Source organism: Vicia villosa, linkage group LG5, assembly GCF_029867415.1.
Source record: "Vicia villosa cultivar HV-30 ecotype Madison, WI linkage group LG5, Vvil1.0, whole genome shotgun sequence".
NCBI classification, from domain to species: domain Eukaryota; kingdom Viridiplantae; phylum Streptophyta; class Magnoliopsida; order Fabales; family Fabaceae; genus Vicia; species Vicia villosa.
This window is the reverse complement of record NC_081184.1, coordinates 2,409,231-2,421,826: the sequence shown is the minus strand read 5'-3', so window position 1 is coordinate 2,421,826 and position 12,596 is coordinate 2,409,231. Positions and strand designations below refer to the sequence as shown.

At 30.8% G+C, this 12,596-nt stretch overlaps 2 protein-coding genes across 2 annotated transcripts; both read left to right on the top strand.

The window, feature by feature from the left end:
• Window positions 1–2,431: 2,431 nt before the first annotated feature.
• LOC131601133 (transcription factor bHLH18-like) lies at window positions 2,432–4,429 on the top strand. Its single transcript, XM_058872884.1, has 4 exons — window positions 2,432–2,566; window positions 2,656–3,108; window positions 3,466–3,882; window positions 3,974–4,429. The coding sequence occupies exons 1-4, from the start codon at window positions 2,531–2,533 to the stop codon at window positions 4,070–4,072; spliced, it is 1,005 nt and encodes a 334-aa protein (XP_058728867.1). The 5' UTR covers window positions 2,432–2,530; the 3' UTR covers window positions 4,073–4,429.
• Window positions 4,430–8,963: 4,534 nt separating this feature from the next.
• LOC131601136 (transcription factor bHLH25-like) lies at window positions 8,964–11,503 on the top strand. The gene is made up of 4 exons (XM_058872886.1): window positions 8,964–9,119; window positions 9,256–9,402; window positions 10,935–11,237; window positions 11,340–11,503. Exons 1-4 carry the CDS (start codon window positions 9,084–9,086, stop codon window positions 11,409–11,411), a joined length of 558 nt encoding a protein of 185 aa, XP_058728869.1. The 5' UTR covers window positions 8,964–9,083; the 3' UTR covers window positions 11,412–11,503.
• Window positions 11,504–12,596: the final 1,093 nt, after the last annotated feature.

Genomic DNA, 12,596 nt, shown 5'->3' with positions numbered 1-12,596 from the left:
CAAAGTTAAATAAACTTAACACACACAACATTAGTATTGTAATTCAAATCCACTCCTGATTTAGACATTATCATTAACTCATCACCAACAAAGCATCATGTTAATCTATATTTATGAATTAACAAAATTAAACCCTACATTAAATTAAAGTTGTAACAAAATAATCAGAATATAATTTACCATTAATCTATGAACTATAATTCACCAAACTACACGTTGAAACAATTAGGATTTCGAGAAAAAGAAGGAGGAAAAAACAGAGAGATAAGATTATTTAAAAAGAAATTTTATTAAGTGAAGTTTTTATATCTATTTATAACATAACATGCTTATTTATAGGTAACCAAAACTTAAAACATACAAATTACACTTTGACACAACAACTATATGTTGTATTCGACTATGTCGAATACATCTAACTCTATTCAGCTTTGTTTGATTAGATCGAACACGCTATAGTCGAACACATACTTGAAACACTAAATTATTAATTTCTAACACACCCCTTAATTCATGCTTTCAATGCTTCTCATCTCGATGTATTATAGTTGCTCATCTTGAACCTTTTCAAGATGTCATGATCATACTGCTTTCGGTGCAAGAACACTTATTCACTTATGTCTTTGAACTCCATCTCTAAGAAATATGACAAATTTTTTTTAGGTCAGACATTTCAAACTCTTGCATCATATCTGACTTGACTCTTTGTATCTTTGTTTCATCTGCATTTATGATCAACAAATCATTCACATACAAGCATAAACTGATTCGACTGACATTGTCTGCATCAATAATAAATACAACATGTTCAGAGGCACACTTTGTGAAACCTGCTTCGATCAGGAAGTTGTCTATTCTCTTTCTCCAAGCCCTTGGAGCTTGCTTCAAATCAAATAGAGCCATCCTCAATCGGTATACCTTGTGTTCCTGTCCTTTGATTTTAAATCCTTGTGGTTGACTCACATAGACCTCTTCTTCCAATGGTCCATTCGAAAATGCTGAGTTTACATCTAATTGATGTATCATCCATCCTTTGTATTAAGTGTTCGACATAACAATTCTGATGATTTCCATCCTTCCAATAGGTGCATACACTTCATTGAAGTCGATACCAGAATTTTGCAGAAAACCTCTTGCCACTAGTCTTGCCTTATACTTAGAAATTTCACCGCTTGACCTTAGTTTCAGCTAAAATACCCACTTCACATGAATTGGCTTCTAGCTAGATCTTTCGACAAGCTCCCAGATCTTGTTCTTCTAAATTGCATTGAGTTCTTTCTTAATGGCTGCCAACCAATTTGAATCATTCCTAGCTTGATCCAAATTAATTGGTTCTGATTCAACCATCATCATTGCTTTTTCTATGAGATCACCATCTGCATCAATGGCTTGATCAGGAAATCTTTTATATCAAGCTAGCCATGTCGATTCAGTTCTCATTCTAGTCGATCTTCTGACATATTACTCATGTGGTTCTTCATTTCGATTGGTTATGACTTCAGTTTGTTGGTCTTCTTCAAGCACAATTGTGATTCTATCGTGCTCATGTCGACCTGACCCTTGCATCCTTACTGACCACTAACTTATCACCATCTGACGAATACAATTTGTAGGCATCATTCGAATGATAACCTATGAGCACTATGGTCTGACTTCAACCATCTAGTGTCTTCCCCAATTACTTAGACACATACTTGAAACACATTATTGAAGCTCAAAGAAAAGAATTGGTGAAGAATAAGATGACTTGCTCACACCACTGACACTATAATAAAATTTGAAATTGGTATTAAAACTGAACATTTAGTTTAGCCTTACATTAATTGATCAAAAGATATACATAATATGTTACTTTATAGCTCAAGTAACAAACTAAACATAACCTAAATAACTAGCATAATTGAAAAACAATTATGATTTGTGAGTATAATATGATTTATTACCACCACTAATCCACATCTACATCTCTCAATTTGCTTTGGACTATACCACATATACTAATAAATGTAGTTAACACTTTATTAGTTCAATGAATCAAATCAAATTTATAATCCAACCACGGATTCATAGTTTAGACTTTTATTGTACGTTTCACATCACCGTAAAAATTGATTCTCCAACACTTGTATTTTTGCCATAAAACATATAGTAGAAGTTAACAAAGTTGATATAATATATTGTCATAAAAGAAAAGGTGACATAATAATTTAGTGTGAATAAAGCTTGTTTAGCTCAGCCTTCCCCCCCTGCGGAACTCATAGAGATGGCTCTCACTTCACACACATGGGATGGTCCCATTTCAACATTGTTACGTACCAAAATCAATGATCCAACGGCTGAAATTAAAATAACATGAAAAACGAGTACTATCTTGTTTGTCCCTAGACTTATAATATTATACTCCTTAATCATTATTCTATTATTATATATTATCATTATAATTCATCTTCTGGAAATCAAAACATCACAAATTCACAACACAAACACAAAACTTTGTTCAAGCTAGATCAGTTCTTTTTTTTTTTTTCCAATGGAAGCGTCATGGGAAGATTTTCATCTTGACATGGTAAATTTATTATTTCTATAATAATTTCAGAATACTAATTTGATTTGTTTGTCACATTTTTATGATGAAAAATAATTTAACTCTTGAAGGATTTGGATTGCGGTGATGATTACTTCATAGACAACATTAACATTGACGGTGACGATTTTCTTAGAGAGATTCTATTAGAAATACCACAAAGTTCAGATTCAGTAGTGTCTGAATCTGAACAACAACACCAACAAGAACAAGAACAATCCAAAAATGTTACTGGTCGATGTTATTTACCAAAGACATTTATTTTGTCTTTTGATGACTCAACTATGATACCTGCTACACGTGAAGCATGTGTCGATTTGGAAGGTAAACGTGATTCTAAGAATAAACGGAAACGTGAAAGTGGTGAAAAGAGTGAAAAGATGAAAAGGAATGAAGAAAAAGTAGTGAAGAGAGGTAGAAACAGTTCTCAGTGTGTTGATCATATAATAGCAGAGAGAAAACGGAGACAAGAATTGACCGAAAAATTCATTGCTCTTTCAGCAACTATTCCTGGATTGAGCAAGGTAAGATAATTGCTAAATACACCTCATTTTATTATTAATATATCTGATATCCAACTAATCAGATCGACTATCTGTTAGGCCAACCTCTCAGGTTTTAATACACCTCACTTTATTATTAATATAAATGAAATGATTATATGATTTTTTTTTTATATATAAAAATTATTAGTAGATGATTTTTGAGATTCATGAAAAGGAAGTGTGATGATAATAATATTTATAAATGAATCATTGAGTCAGAATGAGAAGGTGTTGCATGTCTTATATGACAACTTTTTCATGCATAAAGCACGTGGTGTTACTTTATAATCACAAGTGTGCAAAACAAAATTAACTAATTGAAGATTCCTTTTATAGACAGACAAAGCCTCCATACTTAGAGCAGCAATTGATTACGTGAAACATCTTCAACAACGTGTTCATGACCTAGAAAAACAAGACAAAAATGTTGGTGTCACGTCAAATATGGTCCTTGATAAACCTAATCTATATGGAATTATTGACAATAATGAAGACAAAAATTTTGGTCAAACAAGTAGTGATGATGATGATCATGATGATTGTAATAATAATAATAATAATAATAATAATATCCTCCCTGAGATTGAAGCAAGAGTTATGGGAAAGGAAGTGCTTGTTGAAATTCATTGTGAGAAACAAATTGGAATTGAGCTTAAAGTACTAAAACACATTGAAAATCTTGAGCTTTTTGTTACTGGTAGCAGTGTCTTGTCATTTGGGAAATCAGATCTTTCCATTACTATTATTGCTCAGGTAAATTAATTATTCACATACTTAAAATTTTATTTTTAATGAAAATATGAATGAAATTTGTATATGATTTTATTATTTATTTATGTTGCAGATGGGTGAAGGATACAAAGTGAGAGTGGAAGATCTTGTGAAAAGTGTTAGGCGAGTGATTTTGAAACCTGAAATTGGATGTGAAGTTGATCTATTCTAGTGTATCAGTGAACAACAAGTTTTTTGAGTTAAAGAAAAAACAATTGTTGTTTTTGGGTGGATTGCCTATTTTCTGTTTCTTAATATGTTTGTGAGTGCCATGATTAAGTGTTGGATTTGAGTTTTGTAAATATAAAAATATAATTGTTGGGTGAGTTTTGTTGCCTTATATATTGCACTCTTTTTTAAGCTTTAAAGTAATTATTAGAAAGATAACTATTAAGTCGGTCGCTCAAATTATCCCCAAGTATATCATGAGTTGCTTCAAAATTTCAGATGGTGTGTGCAAAGAGATTGAAAGGGTGTTAGCTAAGTTCTGGTGGGGAGCGAAACTCAGAGAGAGAAAGGTGCACCAGATGAGTTAGGAGAGTGTGGCGAAGGCTAAAGGAGTGAAGGTTTGGGATTTAGGGGAATTGCTAACTTTAATCTGAGTTTGTTGGGGAAGCATTTTTGGAGACTTTAAAAAATGACAATTCTCTATTAGAAAGGGTGTAGAAAAGTAGGTATTTTCGAATTGTTATATTCAAGAAGCCAAAGTTAGTTATGCCCCGAGTTACGCGTGGAGAAGTGTTTTTAGTGCCAAAGAGATGGTGATGAAGAGCACAAGGTGGAGGATTGAAGATGGGTCGAAAGTGAGAATTTGGGATGATAATTGGATTCCGAACAACCATGGGTTTAAAATTCTTAGTTTGGTTATAGGAGTTGATAGAGATGTCAGAGTGCACGAATTGATTGATCATGATTTTTGTAGGTGGATTAAGGATATTATGGAGAGATGCTTTGATCCGACGGAGGTTAGACACATTATTAGCATTCCTCTATCTTTTTGACTGCCAGAAGACACATTGCTTTGGCACAGAGAAACGAATGTAGAATATTCCGTTAAGTCAGCTTATCATCTGATCAAAACACAGAGAGATGCTTGGAAAGATGGTCCCTCGAACCAGTCTCAATGTCTGCTTCGGAAGAAGATTTGGAAGGTTCTCATTCATGGGAGAATTCATAACTTTGTTTGGAGGCTTTGTAAGGATACCCTTCCAACCAAAGGTAACTTGCTTAAAAAAGGTTATTGTAAAGAAACCTTGTGAATCTTTTGCTATTTGGCCGCATAAAATGTTAATCATCTATTTATGCATCGCTCTTTTGCCAAACTAGTGTGGTTTGCTTTACCTTCTGGTACGAGGGTCCCGAAAAATCTAAATTTGGTTGATTGGTTGGATGCTTGCCTGGATAGTAAAAAGACTTATTTGGTACAATTAATTTGCACGACTCAGTGGAAGATTTGGCAGGGGAGAAACATAAGATAACTTATGTCAATGTGTTTGAACCTTTCATTTATGATTTAATTTCTACTAATATGAATGGCAAGACATTATCTGAATAAATCATGGCTGTTTTAATATTAACTTCAAGACCTTTGAAAAGATGCTTCAATCAAAGAAGTTTAGAGGCGAGCATAGCTAGTGTCCTATATTTTGCCTCTGGTAAGGATTTTGCTAATGTGGGTTAAAGTTTTGGTTTTTAGAAAATTAAGGATTCTCCAAGGAAAACTCAAAATCTGTAAGTGGATTTTCCGACGCAAAGTTTAAAATTCGTCCCTATTATCACAGTAGGTCACACTATGCTAGAACGTTCAATAAACAATGGAAACTCAACTGGTTTGACATGTTTTGAGACGAACATTAAGGTAGGTCTCAAACACATAAACTGGGTAAGGGTGAGAAAAGAAAGTCCCACGCATCTAGCAAAGTCACTAAAAATCTATGAAGGATGGTGCACCAACCAAATATAGTTTGAGAGTAAATGATAGGGAAAAAGAATTAATATACATATTTCATTATGATTTGGTTGAGGATAAAGTCATCAACCGGTAAAGGAAACCATCTTCATATATCTCAGAGAAAGAAAATCAAGAAGGGAATAACGATTTGGCTACTACTGAAGCCAAACTATCAAAACATATTATGACTTGATGACGAAGTTGGGATATTCATGCAACTAAGACCATATATAAGATAAACGTGAAGGAGTTAACTTAGCCCACCTTGAATTTCGAGTAATTTAAAATCTCGAATGGATATTCTGAGGTCGCGATCACAGGAAAACACTTAGCACAAAAACATATACGAGCCACTGATCTTCCTCTTCCCCACAACTTAGCAAAGAAGACAACGACTCCTAGAAAAACTGGATGGTTTCCAAAGAGGCCTTGGGACAAAGCACCCAAGGTCTACTCACGTGACCCCCATCAAAGGTAATTTTGACGGCGAAGCCAACTGTCAAAGGAGTGCATATGAATCCTAACAATATGCAAGATAAGTTTTTTTTTTTAGATTCTTCGAAAATCAAATAAATAATCCCTTGTCTAACATAATACCTCCATTACAAATAATATTATACTTCCTACTACTGTGGCATAAATTTTCTTTGTGAACCAGGGTCCTACGAGACAAAACGCGCAAAGACGCGCCAACTTTAGAAGCTAGCAACTTTGGACCGGGATAAAAACCTAGGGGAGGTATAGGAACCCTAACTTTGGACCACAACTCATACTTAATGGTACATAGCATTTGTTTTCCATCTCCTTGATACATAAAACACCTTAGATTCTCTAAAATTCGAAACCCTAATGAATTAACTTGTTTTTAAATTTTATAAGAAAACTTCTAAAGATGTGTAATCTCATCGTTGTACTACTTAAGCATCCAACAATTGCTTGATTACTAAAGCCACTATGCTTAATTTTTCTCTATATTTTCTAATAATGTTATTCCCAACATAAAAAAAAAAGTAGAGAAGAGAGATTTGAATTTATATTAAATGTTAAAATAAAATCTCTTTAATTTTATTTACCATTAAATTCAATAGTATCTACATCATCTTTAATTTAAAGACTATTTACTATCTATTTGAATTATAGACTAATGAATTAATCTGGTAAATTTTAACCAAGTAAGAAGAAGGTAAAATAGAACTGGATCTACCTCACATATTTAATTCATAGATTTAAAAGTTCCAAGAGAATAAAATAGAGTAGAAAGATTAAAATAGAAAATCGTTGTGTTCTGCATAAATAAGTATTGAGTAACTATCTAATCCATTGAAGAAAACAAAAAAATGTACATATTCTGAAATTTAATATTTGTAGTACTTAGTATAGTAATATAGTGCGAAACACGCGAACCTCGTTTCCTTCCCATGCCGAAAGCATGGTCACTCTATGGTTGACACATGTAAATAAGAATATTGAACGGTGAAGATACAAAGTTGCATGTATTTTTAATTATCTATTATTTTAAATATTAAATTAAAAATAATTACTGTAATAGTAAAGATATACAGTAAATTATAATAACTTAAAATATCTCTTATATATATATATATATATATATATATATATATATATATATATATATATATATATATATATATATATGAGGGCATATCATATGAGAATGACATATTTATATGAGAACATGAGAATGAATCCGAACCATTGGATTTTAAAATAAATGGTGGAGATTATGAGTGAATATTTTTTCTCTCTCTCCTACTTCATTTATTTCAAGATACTGGAGAGAGAAAAAAGAGATTCACTCATAATCTCCACCATTTATTTTAAAATCCAATGGTTCAGATTCATTCTCACATTCTCATATAAATATGGCATTCTCATATGATATGCCCTCTATATATATATATATATATATATATATATATATAGGGGACGACTCAAGTGAGAACACTTGGTTATTATGAGAAATGAGAACAATGAATCACGACCATTAAATTTTGATTTTGTTGATTTTAATGGACTGGATTGGTTTCTCTTTCTATGATCCTTAATATTTATTTTAAATCAACATATAAAGAGAAACCAATCCAGTCCATTAAAATCAACAAAATCAAAATTTAATGGTCGTGATTCATTGTTCTCATTTCTCATAATAACCAAGTGTTCTCACTTGAGTCGCCCCCTATATATATATATATATATAAATAATGATTCATTGATATGTAAATTTAAAAGTTTTATATTCAATTTCAACCGTCAATAAGATTTAAACTCGATTGAACGATTATATGAATAATTTTTATGAATAATTTTTTTTAATAAAAATAATGAATTTTATATTTTTTATTTTATTTAATATGTTTGTTTGATTAATTTTTTTAGCAGTTAAAATTTGATGTAAATTTTTAATGTCAAATCATTATTATAATTTCTTACTATTAACTTTATATATTTTGTTTTTTAAAATTAATTTAATATAAAGAATATCATTTATATTTTTACAAATGTGCATTAAAAGAACAAACAGAAGGTTATTGTCGTTATTACTATTATTATTATTATTATTATTATTATTATTATTATTATTATTAATAATAATAATAATAATAAGGGTCTTGCTAACCAGTGTTCTCAGAGTACTATTTAAGCATACTAAATAAGAAAAGTATTCTTTATAAAAGTTAACATTTCAATTTTCAATATATTTTCAATGCATTAAATACACGCATTTTAATAAAAACTTATTACTTTAATTATTTAAAAAGTGTCTCAGGACACTGGTTAGTATTTCCATAATAATAATAATAATACAAAACGGTGGTCATACACAATAGCTGTCATTCTGTCACAAATAGGGAATGTTTAGACAACTTGAATGTTTCATTCATACAACAGCCAAAGATATCTTATGTTTTTTACTTCCACCGCTCTATATTATAGAAAAAAAATATTTTCATAATACATATATCTTATCTAATTGATCATTTTGAAAAAGATGGATAAAATATAATCAATTAACTCCTTTTCATTGGATTATTCTTAACATATATATTACTAAACTTCTTTATATATATACATATATAAAAGATGAAGTTGCCTCAACTACCCTTCATACTCTCACTTCTCACTTCCCAATAAACTTTCATTCTTCCACTCACTTACATTAACTCTATATTATATATAATTTTTGATATCATAGCATTTTACTTCAAAATCAATGGAGGAGTCAGGAGAAAATTGGTCTTCTGATTTGGTACAAGCAATTTAATTCATAACTCATATAGCATATACATGATTAAGAATTAATTACGATCATATTAGGCACTATCATAGTATGTGTGCATATATTATATAACTCTCATTTATTTGTTATTTACATTTATTCATAGGAAAAATGTGAAGAGGTCATTTTGGAAGATGGAGATTATGATTCTTTGTGTGATGAGACTGAAGATCGGTTCAATAGAAAGAAGAGAAATGAGAGGGAACTTGAAGAAAGATTGTTGGAACTTTCAGCAGCCATAGGCTTGAAGAAGGTTTGTAATTAACTTATATTTAGTTAAAATATTCGTGCTTAATTAAGCGAACGATAAAAAAAAATTTGCATCTGTGCTGTTGATTTTACTTTTTCATGATTAGTAATTCAATCATACTTATGAGTGTTTGAAGATAAATGTTTATGCGTTCAATTAATTCTCCAACTAATAATAACTAATTATTAAACCTTTTTTTAATTAATAGTTCAATTATGTATTTAAGTTCATCTCAGATTTCATAACATTTAAAGTTTGAGAGGTATCTTTATCCTTTACTCATTAAATTTATATATGTGAAACTTTTTCATAGGGAAAGAGTGGTTCTCCTGAATTTGGTATTCAATTCTATTATTATGTTTTATGCCTTCATGAATAAATGACTAAAAAGATTTATTGTGAAGATTTAGAGAAAGTCTTTTTAGGATGGTGTTAAAAATGAGTATAAGAATCATGGATCAGGTGGTATGATTCCCGTAAGACAAAAAATAGAGGGGTTTAAATCTATGTGATTTTTGGTTGGTTGATCTCGCCCTTCTTAATAAGTTTAGGTGGAGACTGATCTTAGGTGCCAGTAGTATATGACGAAATATTCATTCGACTAGATATGATGTTCATGTTGTATCTTCCATTAGTGGCGTTGGTCTACTAAGTTATGATCGACTTCTCCATGGTGAAAACATGTTTCCCTCTTTAGCTCTAATCATATCGCCCCTTCCTACTAGTTTGAGAAAAGCTTGTGTGAAAAAAAAAAAAAAGGGAGGGGCATCTAATATGCTAACTTCTTTATAGGAGAATCCTATGTCAGAATCAATCCCATTGAAAGTTTACTTTCCTTACCTCTATCGGAATTCTATTCAACAAGATTATAAAGTGAAGGATTTACACTACAAGAAACTGTGTTTTAGCATCGATTAATACCCAACACTATAAAGCCAAAAGTTAGCGTTAATGGGGAGATGCTTTGTGATCTTCAATGGAAAAAATTGTTTATTATTTAGGAACAAGAGCTAGCTGATAACTTTCATCTGAATAGGGCAAGAAATTTTTTGAGACAAAGACCTTTGGTGAAAGACACCACCTACTCGATAGTCCCGACGTATACTTCACTTTAGATGCTAGATTTCGTGGGGTCACTTATTCGACTAGACATGAATTTTCATTGCCCTTTTATTTGAGATATTTATGGTTCTTTTAAAAAGTTAGTCTTCTCTCGAGAATTCTTCTAAAATATAATCGATACATACAAAAATCTCTTTAGACCAAGTCTTACGAGACACAAGTGGGATCTATTGTATAAAAATATCTTTAATGACTACATTTATTTATATATATATATATATATATATATATATATATATATATATATATAATTTTTATTATTATTTGTGAAAGTATTCTTTTCATTTTTAAATATTAATAAGAAAAAGTGTCCTATGAATTTAAAAAAAAGATTAATATATTAACTTTAAATGTACTTTTATCTTATGGTTTTAATCAAAACTTACTATTAATCATTTCCTTTCATTATTTAGAGAAAACTAGACAAAGCTTCAATCTTAGAGAAAGCTAAACACTATGTGAAAAAACTTCAAGATCGCGTAAAAGAGTTAGAACAAGAAGTTGGATCCAACAATTATGGAACAAGCACTAGTATTCTTCCCGACGTGAAAACCAAAATGTTACAAAAGGAAATTCTCCTCACAATCCATTGTGAGAAACAAAAGAGTGTCATGCTAAAAATACTTACCAAGCTAAAAAATCTTCATCTTTCAATAGTGAGTAGCAGTGTTTTGCAATTTGGAAAATCCACCTTTGACATCACCATCGTTGCTCAGGTACATAAAGCATAGTTCAAAATACTAATTATTCATTAATCATGACTAAAGTTATTGTGGTGATAAAATGAGAATTTGACTTGCATTGAATATTTAATGCAGATGGGTGATGGATACAACATTACAATGGATGAACTAGTGAAGACCCTCACAATAGTGATCATGACAAAGTAGCATGTGATGATTATGTATAAAACAAATGTAATATTAGTTGTAATTCTGTTTAATTAATCTACTATAATTAATTATTTTATCTAGTTCAAAAAGTGCCACCGTAATTTGGAGATTAATACTTGATATTATTGTATAAATGAAATTAGTTTATTTGACCATGTTGATTAGTTTGAGTGAAACACACTTGTTACTAAAGACAAAAAATGGATAAAAGAGAAAATTGAAAATGAATATAAGTTCCATTAATTCAATGCTTATTACAAGATGGGCACTGTTTATGGACTATTTTTGCTTGCAATTTTTTACAATTAGATGGAAATCCACCTCTATATATGTCGTTTCCAATTAGGAAAGATAGAACTCAAGGTAATGTGAATTCCACTCTTGTTGTCACAAAAAATAGTTACGAATTGTGGATGGTCAATACATAAATCATGTAGAAGGTACATGAGTCATTGGGCTACACATGAAATTTTGGCTAATGTTCTGTATTCTACTTCAGATGAAGACCTAGAAATAACTATTTGTTTCTTGCTCTTCCAAGTGATGAGGTTGCCTCCCAGAAATAAGTTGAAGCAGATGATGAATCTTCTTGTTGTCAAACATGATCCCCAGTCCGAGTAAGTGAATCTAGTGAGAGTTAAAGTAGAATTCTACTTGAAAAAGAGACACATGGTCGGTGCATTCTAGACATAACGAATGATTCTTAATGCTACTTGAATATGAGTGATGGTTGGTTAGGAAAATGTTGACTTAGGCTGCATATAGAAAAATAAACATCATACCCTGAATGAGTCAAATATAATAATTTAATAATGATACTTCGGAATTGGGAGGGATCAAATAAGAATGGTTCATGAGATTCATCAAGCTTGTGTCCTAGATCCATAGGGATAGGTGCAAGTTTTGCTCCAAGTAATCCAACAAGTTCTAGAAAGTCAAGACTATATTTGCATTGACACAAAGTTATTACCTTGGAAGACATGGCAATCTCAAATCTTAGAAAGTATTTGAGGTTGCTTATGTCTTGAATACTGAACTTGTTGTTTGGAATATATTTGATATTAGAAGTTTATATAAGGTTGTTACTTGCAAGTATTGTATCATTAATATAAACCAAAATAACATTAAAGGAAGCAATAGAGTTTTTATAAATAAAGAGTAATATGATTTTTATTGAATAAA